The sequence below is a fragment of the Mustelus asterias genome, chromosome 11 (genome assembly GCF_964213995.1).
Source record: "Mustelus asterias chromosome 11, sMusAst1.hap1.1, whole genome shotgun sequence".
In the NCBI taxonomy this organism is placed as follows: domain Eukaryota; kingdom Metazoa; phylum Chordata; class Chondrichthyes; order Carcharhiniformes; family Triakidae; genus Mustelus; species Mustelus asterias.
The window spans coordinates 21674220-21685312 of record NC_135811.1 but is presented as its reverse complement, the minus strand read 5'-3'; the positions used below and the strand labels follow the sequence as shown (position 1 = coordinate 21685312).

General features: G+C 41.8%; 1 protein-coding gene across 2 annotated transcripts in view; it reads right to left on the bottom strand.

The window, feature by feature from the left end:
- Positions 1 to 9570: 9570 nt before the first annotated feature.
- The window catches only part of hspa12a (heat shock protein 12A), a 145180-nt gene continuing 143657 nt past the window's right edge, over positions 9571 to 11093 (bottom strand). For both annotated transcript variants that reach the window (XM_078224354.1, XM_078224355.1), the window contains one exon: positions 9571 to 10909. In XM_078224354.1, coding sequence (XP_078080480.1) covers positions 10272 to 10909 — 638 coding nt within the window. In that variant the 3' untranslated portion in view covers positions 9571 to 10271. The remainder of the gene's footprint in view (positions 10910 to 11093) is intronic.

The following is an 11093-nucleotide window of genomic DNA, read 5'->3' as shown; positions in this document are numbered from 1 at the left end:
CAGCGAGCTGAGTCATTGATGTTGTCTGTGGATGGAATGATCTCTGTTCTCATTGTCTTACTGCTGGGCTATTTACTCCTTGTCTGCTGGTCATGGTTTCTCCTTTGTTTCCTGTTGATTAGATTATCCCTGTCTTGACCTTCTCATTATTCCCAGCCTCTTGCATATTCATGTGGCTGTAAAGGTTCCTGACAGCCAGTCGGCCATTTTCCTTATCCCTGGGTTTTTTAATCATGGAGGATTTGCCCTAAAACTTACAATTGTCAATTGTCGTAAAAACCCATCTGGTTCACTAATGTCCTTTAGGGAAGGAAATCTGCTTACCTGGTCTGGCCTACATATGACTCCAGATCCACAACAATGTGGTTGACTCTCAACTGCCCTCCAAGGGTAACTGGGCATGAACAATAAATGCTGGTAACCCTACGATGCCCATGTCCCACGAATGAATAAAAACAAAATTCTGCTCAAAAGTAATGAGCCTGATTTTTATCAGACCTTCTGATGCTGGGCTGCTTTCACTACACTGAAAATGTGCAGAAAGCTCAGCAAAGTTATGAAACCTGCCCCCCTCCAAAAAAATAACAATAATTAGGTCCTATGTTGTTGAAACTTAGTGAAAAATATTCACCACACGACTGTGATTGCATTAACAATTATTAATAGGTTACTGCTGTGGCTAACTTAACCTCAGATAAACCATGTCATCGTCAGTATGTGTGATCATTACAAATATTTAACAAAATGAAAAACCTGATGTTATCAGCTTATCCAAAGTTTCCTGACAAGATATATACTTATAGGAATGAGAGGGAAAAATGCTCAGATTAATTTGGAGTGTTAGTTGGATTTCTTAGAATTTTACACTACTTGTAGCATGGTTACAGCAACTTTGAGATGATTGATGCAGTGTCATGCACTGATGAGTTACGCTACTGTGCTAAAAAATCAATTCCCTGCTATATTTCCCCACTTTCTCTTTCCTCGGTCCTTGAAGTTCCCAGGAACTTTCTACGTGAACAATAGTGGAGATAACCTGCCTCCTCCCAGTCTGTGTTAGGTCTCAAAAATACCCTTAAGAACAAAGAACATAGAAAATATATAGGTAATATATAGGTAAGCCTATATATAAGCCTAGGTAGGTAGGGACATGACCAGCGCAACTTGTGGGCCGAAGGGCCTGTTTGTGCTGTATTTTTTCTATGTTCTATGTTCTAAAATTACAGCACAGGAACAGGCCTTTTGGCCCTCCAAGCCTGCACCGACCATGCTGCCCGACTGAACTAAAACCCCTACTCTTCTGGGGACCATATCTCTCTATTCTCATCCTATTCTTGTATCTTCCAGATGCCCCTTAAAACTCACTATAGTATCTGCTTCCACTACCTCCCCTGGCAGCTCCAGGCACCCACTACCTTTGGTGTGATAAACTTGTCTCGTACATCTCCTTTAAACCTTGCCTTTTGCACCTTAAACCTATGCCCCCTAGTAATTGACTCTTCTATCCTGGGAAAAGGCTCCTGACTATCCACTCTGTCCATGTCCCTCATAATCTTGTAGACTTCTATCAAGTAGCCCCTCAACCTCCGTCATTCCGGTGAGAACAAACCAAGTTTCTCCAACCTCTCCTCATAGCTAATGCCCTCCATACCAGGCAACATCCTGGTAAATCTTTTCTGTACCCTCTCCAAAGCCTCCAAATCTTTCTGGTGGTGTGGCGACCAGAATTGAACACTAAATTCCAAGTGCGGCCTAACTAAGGTTCTATAAAGCTGCAACATGACTTGCCGATTTTTAAACTCAATGCCCCGGCCGATTAAGGCAAGCATGCCGTATGCCTTCTTGACGACCTTCTCCACCTGCGTTGCCAGTTTCAGTGACCTGTGTACCTGTACATCCAGATCCCTTAAGGTGATCAGAACAACTATACATCCCTTGAATTGTTTTCCTATCTGAATATTAATAGTAGGAATGGTAAGGAATTGCTGACAAATCAGTCAAAATGTGGAGATATAAAGGAAACATCAGGCCAGGTAAGCTTGATCAAGGACATAGGTTTTAAGAAGCGTTTTAAAGACGGAAAGATTGCTGCAAGGTTTCCTTTTGTTGCCCACATATCTTTTCAGACAAAGTTTTAAGAGACACATTCCAAAAATTCTCTCTGCACATTCCAACCTGATGTTGAGAAAGAAGCTAATGAACATTCCAAAAGCAGCTCATCAGCTTCTCAACAACAGCTATATCTACTTCAGCTTGGAATTTTACATACTTAAACATTGATCGGATCGATGAGATATTTATAAAATGGTATGCAAGTGATGCCAGCAACATTGGAAAGTAAAAGATGGAGAGTGTCGGTTTGCAATTTTGCATTTTGTTTTTGCCTGTCTGTGCAGAGTCTGCACATTCTCCCTGCGTCTGCGGGGGTTTCCTCCAGGTGCTCTGGTTTCCTCCCACAGTCCAAGAGACGTGCTGGTTAGGTGCATTGGCCATGCTAAATTCTCCCTCTGTACCTGAACAGGTGCCGAAGTGTGGCGATGAGGGGATTTTCACAGTAACTTCATTGCAGTGTTCATGTAAGCCGATTTGTGACACTAATAAATAAACTTCGAACTTTAAACTTTTCTCTTGCCTTTAAGCCTATATTGAATATTTAAAGTTACATTGTGTTGGACATTGATTTAAACCTACTTGTGATCATGCTAGGATTATTGATCAATTGTCTAATCAATAATATTGTTAACTGTAGATTTAGACTTTTTCCGAAGGATTTTGCTTACACATCATATTCACAGTTACTGTTTTGACTGAGCATTGTAGATACACCATCGCTAAAAAAAAATTATGGGCAAGATTTTCTCCAAAAAAATCCAAGTGTCACACGAGCAGGAAAATGGTAGGTTTTCTCGTTATTTTTATCAGCAAGGCTAATTTTGCCGGTATGATCGTGAGAGGCGGGAAACCGGGCGCGAACCCGATTTTTCATCTCTCGCACTATTTTACTGGCTCACCACACCGTTCGATCGGCGGAACGAGCCGGTAAGATCGCGCCCTATATATCTTTTCCCATTGTTTTAAAATGAGGAACTGCTTTTAATATATTGACCCTCAGACTACAAACCAAGATGATGAGTGGCCTTCCAAGGGGTGGTCAACTAGTGTGGTCATTGGGAAATGGAGTTTGATTGATGGACATAACACTTGATAGATGCCAGATGAGAATACACCATCAAAAGATGAGTTAACAACTTGGATAATGTGAAGGAGTGTCCAGGAGTGATAACTTTAGAAGCTGCCATTTCACAGGCTAGTAACCATCACTGGGGACACCTTTGATGCCCTAAAGTGAGGGAACTTTCTGTCAGGGATAGGACTGTTGCAAATGCAAGAAAGATTGAGCAATTGTCAGGTCCTTCACGGGCAGCAACTTCACTGACATCACTAAGAGTAGGAATAGACAATTCTCGAGCCCGCTCCACCATTCAATACGATCATGGCTGATCTCATCTCAGCCTCAATTCCACTTTCCTGCCCATTCACCATAACCCTTCAACCAATTACTAATTAAAAATCTGTCTATCTCCCTCTTAAATTTACTCAATATCCCGGCATCCTCCATGATCTGGGATAGTGAATTCCACAGATTCAGGATCCTTTGAGAAAATTATTTCCTCCTCACCTCTATTTTAAATCTGCCACCTCATATCCTAAAACTATGACCTCTTGTTCTAGGTGCACCTCCCCCCCCCCCCCCCACCCCCAAGAGGAAACATCCTCTTTACATCTACTTTGTTTATTATCTTCAATACTTCAATTAGATCTCCTCTCATTCTTCTAAACTCTAGATAGTGTAGATCTAAATTGTTCAATCTCTGTTCATAAGACAAGCCCTTCACCTCTGGAATCAATCTAGTGAACCTCCTTGTTGCCACCTTGATCCTTACAGGTCCTCGTGGAAAAGGCACAGTTACCAGTCTCACAAACATGTGACAATCAGGGAGCACGATGCAAGAGTAAGAGGTCAAGTTGTCAAGTAAGTAGACTCCAAGTAGAGATCAGAAAGAATGATGTGGCATTCTGTAACATTTGATTGCTTTTTGTACAAAATACATAAAGGGCAAAAGAGTAACAAAGTCGAGAGTAGGGCCTCTTAAGGATCAACAAGGTCATCTATGTGTGGATCCACAAGAGATGGGTGAGATCCTAAATGAATATTTCTCATCAGTATTTACTGTTGAAAAAAACATGGATGTTAGGGAACTTGGGGAAATAAATAGTGATGTCTTGAGGAGCGTACATATTACAGAGAAGGAGGTGCTGGAAGTCTTAAAGCGCATCAAAGTAGATAAATCCCCGGGACCTGATGAAGTATATCCCAGGACGTTGTGGGAGGTTAGGGAGGAAATTGCAGGTCCCCTAGCCGAGATATTTGAATCATCGATAGTCACGGGTGAGGTGCCTAATGTTTGGAGAGTGGTAAATGTTGTGCCTTTGTTTAAAAAGGGCTGCAGGGAAAAGCCTGGGAACTACAGGCCAGTGAGCCTCACATCTGTGGTGGGTAAATTGTTGGAAGGTATTTTGAGAGACAGGATCTACAGGCATTTAGAGAAGCAAGGACTGATTAGGGACAGTCAGCGTGGCTTGGTGAGTGGAAAATCATGTCTCTCAAATTTAATTGAGTTTTTTCAAGGGGTAACCAAAAAGGTAAATGAGGGCAGTGCAGTTGATGTTGTCTACATGGACTTTAGCAAGGTCTTTGACAAGGTACCGCATGGTAGGTTGTTGCATAAAATTAAATCTCACGGGATCCAGGGTGAGGTATCCAAATGGATACAAAATTGGCTCTTAACAGAAGCCAGAGGGTGATTGTAGAGAGTTATTTTTCAAACTGGAGGCCTGTGGCCAGCGGTGTGCCTCAGGGATCAGTGCTGGGCCACTGTTATTTGTCATTTATATTAATGATTTGGATGAGAATATAGGAGGCATGGTTAGTAAGTTTGCAGATGACACCAAGATTGGTGGCATCGTGGACAGTGAAGAAAGTTACCTCCAATTGCAATGGAATCTTGATTAATTAGGCCAGTGGGCTGACGAATGGCAGATAGAGTTTAATTTAGACAAATGTGAGGTGATGCATTTTGGTAGATTGAACCAGGGCAGGACTTACTCAGTTAATGGTAGTGTGGTGGACTTCAGTTGTGTGTGCTTGTCATGCCTGGACACATCCCCTGCCGGCACCTCCCCTTGTCACCTAGTATAAAGGTGGCTGGTTCCTCCCCCTTGTTCAGTTCGGGTCGGTTGTCTGTTGGGATGTGCTCCTAGTTCTGTAATGAATAAAAGCCTACAGTTGTATTGGCACACAAGTAGTCTTTTGCCTAATTGATAGAGCATCAGGTAGGGCATTGGGGAGAGTTACAGAACAAAGAGATCTAGAGATAGATGTTCATAGCTCCTTGAAAGTGGAGTCACAGGTGGACAGAGTGGTGAAGAAGGCATTCGGCATGCTTGGTTTCATTGGTCAGAACATTGAATACAGGAGTTAGGACGTCTTGTTGAAGTTGTACAAGACATTGCTAAGGCCAGACTTGGAATACTATGTGCAATTCTGGTCACCCTATTATAGAAAGGATATTATTAAACTAGAAAGAGTGCAGAAAAAATTTACTAGGATGCTACCAGGACTTGATGGATTGAGTTATAAGGAGAGGCTGAATAGACTGGGACTTTTTTCTCTACAGCGTAGGAGGCTGAGGGGTGACTTTATAGAGGTCTATAAAATAATGAGGGGCATAGACAAGGTAGATAGTCAATATCTTTTCCCAAAGGTAGGGAAGTCTAAAACTAGAAGGCATAGGTTTAAGGTGAGAGGGGAGAGATACAAGAGTGTCCAGAGGGGCAACTTTTTCACACAGATGGTGGTGAGTGTCTGGAACAAGCTGCCAGAGGTAATAGTAGAGGCGGGTACAATTTTATCTTTTAAAAAGCATTTAGTTACATGGGTACGATGGGTATAGAGGGATATGGGCCAAATGCAGGCAATTGAGATTAGCTTAGGGGTTTTAAAAAAAAATAAGGGCGGCGTGGACAAGTTGGGCCGAAGGGCCTGTTTCCATGCTGTAAACCTCTATGACTCTATGACTATGACTCTATGACATTAATGTCCTTGTGCATTTTCATGTTAAACTCATCAGGTCTCTCTTAATTTAATCATGATGTGGAGATGCCGGCGTTGGACTGGGGTAAACACAGTAAGAAGTTTAACAACACCAGGTTAAAGTCCAACAGGTTTATTTGGTAGCAAAAGCCACACAAGCTTTCGAAGCTCTAAGCCCCTTCTTCAGGTGAGTGGGAATTCTGTTCACAAACAGAGCTTATAAAGACACAGACTCAATTTACATGAATAATGGTTGGAATGCGAATACTTACAACTAATCCAGTCTTTAAGAAACAAAACAATGGGAGTGGAGAGAGCATCAAGACAGGCTAAAAAGATGTGTATTGTCTCCAGACAAGACAGCCAGTGAAACTCTGCAGGTCCATGCAACTGTGGGAGTTACAAATAGTGTGACATGAATCCAATATCCCGGTTGAGGCCGTCCTTGTGTGTGCGGAACTTGGCTATCAGTTTCTGCTTATGCCAAGTTCGCTGATAGCCAAGTTCCGCACACACAAGGACGGCCTCAACCGGGATATTGGATTCATGTCACACTATTTGTAACTCCCACAGTTGCGTGGACCTGCAGAGTTTCACTGGCTGTCTTGTCTGGAGACAATACACATCTTTTTAGCCTGTCTTGATGCTCTCTCCACTCCCATTGTTTTGTTTCTTAAAGACTGGATTAGTTGTAAGTATTCGCATTCCAACCATTATTCATGTAAATTGAGTCTGTGTCTTTATAAGCTCTGTTTGTGAACAGAATTCCCACTCACCTGAAGAAGGGGCTTAGAGCTTCGAAAGCTTGTGTGGCTTTTGCTACCAAATAAACCTGTTGGACTTTAACCTGTTGTTAAACTTCTTACTTAATTTAATCACCCAGTTTGGAACAAATGTTACTCCAAATGTTATTTTTTGACTCATTGATGATGTATCAGCAGTGGGTTTTACAAAGGATCATCCACTGGTTTTGCTTTCAGCTGCCTGGTTCCTAGTCTCTGGAGTTCTCTCTGTAACTCTCTTTACTTCATTCTCATCTGTTAAAACATACCAAGCTTTCCTCCGCTCATGCTTTTCCATTTGCTTGGTGTCAATTTTTGTCTGATTATGCTTCTGTGAAATAAGTTGGGAGGTTTTCTGATGTTAAAGGTACTATATAAATGGAAGCTGTTTTGCAACAGTGCTTCTGTGTCAATCAAACTCACTAAGGTGACTTGTAGCTGCTTGGATGAGTTGTATTGTTTAAAAAATGAAGAGTTGCTGTCAGTATGACTGGCGCTTACAACTCATTGATAACAGCATTTGAAGGTAATCACAGAATTGTTATAGCTTGCAAGGGGGCCATTTGGCCCATCATGTCTGCACCTGCTTTCCAAATGAGAGCATCATGACTTAAGTGTCATTCCCCTGCCTTTTCCCCCCTTACCCTGCACATTGTTTCTATTCAAATCAACTCATGCCCTCTTGAATGCCTCGATGGAGCCTGCCTCCACCACACTTCCAGGCAGCGCATTCCAGACCTGAACCACTCACTGGGTGGAATTTTCCCATCCTGCCTGCCATGGGAATCATAGCGGGCAGGACCATGCAAAGGTCAGTTGACCTCCGGCGGGATTTTCCGGACTTGGGCCGAGCGCGGCCGGAAAATCCTGCCCACTGTGTGAAAACGGTTCACCCTCGGCATATCTATACAGAAATTATAGGATCATAAAATAAATGGGAAAGAGAAATAAGGGAGATGAGAATCAAGTCCTGGAACATATTAGGAAGATATTATGGAAAATTAGCATCAACCTTTTCTTTTCATATTATTTAATATTAAAGACTTAAACCTTTGAACATGGACCAACCACAAATATTTGATCTTAACAGATATCTCGAACTCAGTATAGGTGACCACCATCAGTAACGTACACTTTAAATGAATGCTATCGGAATGTTGACTACAGATCCTTTTGAAGTATTTATTATTGTTGGTGCTTTCCATTTTTCAGGAAATTCTGTAAACTTTCCACGTGGTGGTGCTGTTGAACTTCTCAAAAAAAAAGGATAAGCTTGCTCAACACATTCCAAGATATTAATCACAATGATACGGCTGAATAGTGATCGTGCAATTTATTACTGAATGCTAAAGAACAAAGAACAGGACAGCACAGGAATAGGCCTTCGGCCCTCCAAGCCTGCGCCGATCACATCCTGTCTGGACCAACCGCATATATACCTCTATTCCCTGTCTGTTCATGTGTCTACCCAGATAAGTCTTAAATGTCCCTAATGTAACTGCCTTAACCACCTCACTTGTCAGTGCATTCCAAGCCCCCACCTCTGTCTGCGTAAAAACCTTCCCCCCGTACATCTCTACTGAACCTTTCCCTCCTTATCTTGAACTTGTGCCCCCTTGTAATTGTCATTTCTGCCCTGGGAAAAAGCTTCCAACTGTCCACCCTACCTATACATCTCATAATTTTATAACCTTCTATCAGGTCGCCCCTCAGCCTCCATCTTTCCAGGGAGAACAATCCCAGTTTATTCAATCTCTCCTCCTAGCTAATACCCTCCATACCAGGCAACATCCTGGTAAACCTCTTCTGTACTCTCTCCAAAACCTCCTCATTCTTCTGATCGTGTGGCAACCAGACTTGGACGCAGTATTCCAAATGTGGCCTAACCAATGTTTTATATAACTGTAACGTAATTTGCCAACTTTTAGACTTAAAGAAGTGTTAACAGTTGAAAGGAATTACTACCATGCCTTGAATGCTGATGTCGACAAGTTAAAATCGGCCCCAATTTTGTGTTTCGCGCTGGAGGAACCGTCATTTCGCTGAGGTTCCTGCCCAAAGGAGTACGTGCTATTCAATGGAGGAATAAAGTCATCAGACATGTCAAGAATGTGTTAATTTATTGTGTTTACATTAGGAAGGGGTAGCAGGGTGGCACAGTGGTTAGCACTGCAGCCTCACAGCACCAAGGGCCTGGATTCAATTCCAGCCTTGGGTCACTGTCTATGTGAAGTTTGCACATTTCCCCCTCCCCTGTCTGCGTGGGTTTCCTCCAGGTGCTCCAGCTTCCTCCCACAGTCCAAAGACGTGCAGGTTAAGAGGATTGGCCATGCTAAATTGACCCTTAGTGTCCCAAGATGTGTAGGTTAGATGGATTAGCCATGGTAAATGTGTGCAGTTATGCTGATAGGGCCTGGGTAAGATACTCTGTCAAAGACTCGATGGGCCGAATGGCCTCCTTCTGCACTGTAGTGATTCTATGATAAGTGCTAAGAAATTAGGTTCCCACTGCTTCACAGATGTTTGGCTGTGTTGGTGAAACTCAGCAACTTATACTGTTAATTGACCATTTCTCTCTCCATCAAAAAAGCAAACCATTTGTCAATTCAAACCAATATCGGAAAGAATATTATTCAAAGAAGAAAATCTCCAGCTAAATGGAACAACTTTTAATGTTGGACGATACAAGTGATTATACATGAAACGTAGGTCTGCAGTTCAAGATATGGCATTCACCATTCAACATTTGGTTTCTTTCCAGCCCAATGCTGTTACAATAAATTTAACATAATCAAATATTTCACATTTATATTTTTAATACTTGAAATAAAAGTATGTACAATACTTTAAATATTGTATATACAAAAATAAAAATAATGACTGGCTTGATTGGAGGAAAATTCCTTAACATTCAAATTTTGTCCATTTTCGTTATCAACAAAGTTAAGTGTAATATTAAGTTACTGCATGACTGCATCAGTGCTCCATTTCAGCATGGTTAACATTCAGAAATTAAGTATTAGCAAGCAGGCTGTGATTATATAGTAGCATTCTCCAGGTAACTTTATGCTGTTTTCCTTTTCTTCATTGAAACAAGAGCAAATTCTTAGTTTACATTCAGGAAATATAGATACTTAATCACATATTTGCATACATGTGGCATTTAAGGTAATATTTCGTGGCATTCCAGTACTGTGGTGAAATGATTGGTATTGCTAGACTCTCTTTTCACTTACAGTAAACTTCCAATCTGAGCTATAACATGACTTCCAGTTTTAGACATAATCAATAATTCTGAATTAGGGCACAAGGGCTTTTGGATGACTGGCGACATCTTAGTAATTGAGGAAATCAATGCCAGCTTTGACACATTTGGAAGTGGCAATATCAACAGCCATTGCTTTTAGCTCAGTATCTCCAAACTGCATTAATGTTTGAATCTCTCTCCGTGCCGGCAGTGATGGACTATCAGTTCCTGTTAGATCAAGGCGCAGGGTGCCACACTTCTTCACGCTAGCATCGGTGATGAAGTTGACATTATCATTTTCTGAGCAGTATATATTGATCACGATAACCATTTGGGATGGCTTTGCGGGAGTGTAACTGCGTTTGACGGTCTCGCCGAGAGCCACGGACTGGTCAGCTGTGATGAACTTGTCAAACACATCAGTACACCAGCGAGTGCCATCCTTAACCAGTAGCTTCTCAGTCGGGTGCTTCCCTTCCACGAATCGATTCAATACCCCAACTCCATAGGTCAGCGGAGAACGCCGTACTTTAATGATAGTGGGGTCCAGTCCAAATAGCACTGCCCCTTTTAGAATAGTAAGTCCCACATCATGAGGAATTATGACGCGGCACTTGTCAGCAAGATTTGATTGAATAGCCTGCTGAAGTAAAGGCGACTCAGCGAATCCACCCACCAAGAACAGAAACTTCAAACCTGAAACTTCAGGTTTCTGGAAAAGATTAACTGGAGAAAAACATAGTACATCAGAAATATTTTCTTATTAAAACACAGATGAGTTCCTCATAACAAAAGCACTTCAGTCAAACATGTTGGTGCTGTAAAATGGGGAGATTTCTGCATTCCATTTCAATTGGACCTTAGATAGGATGTGTAAACCTCATTTACAAACTAATTTAAGCTAGCTGTA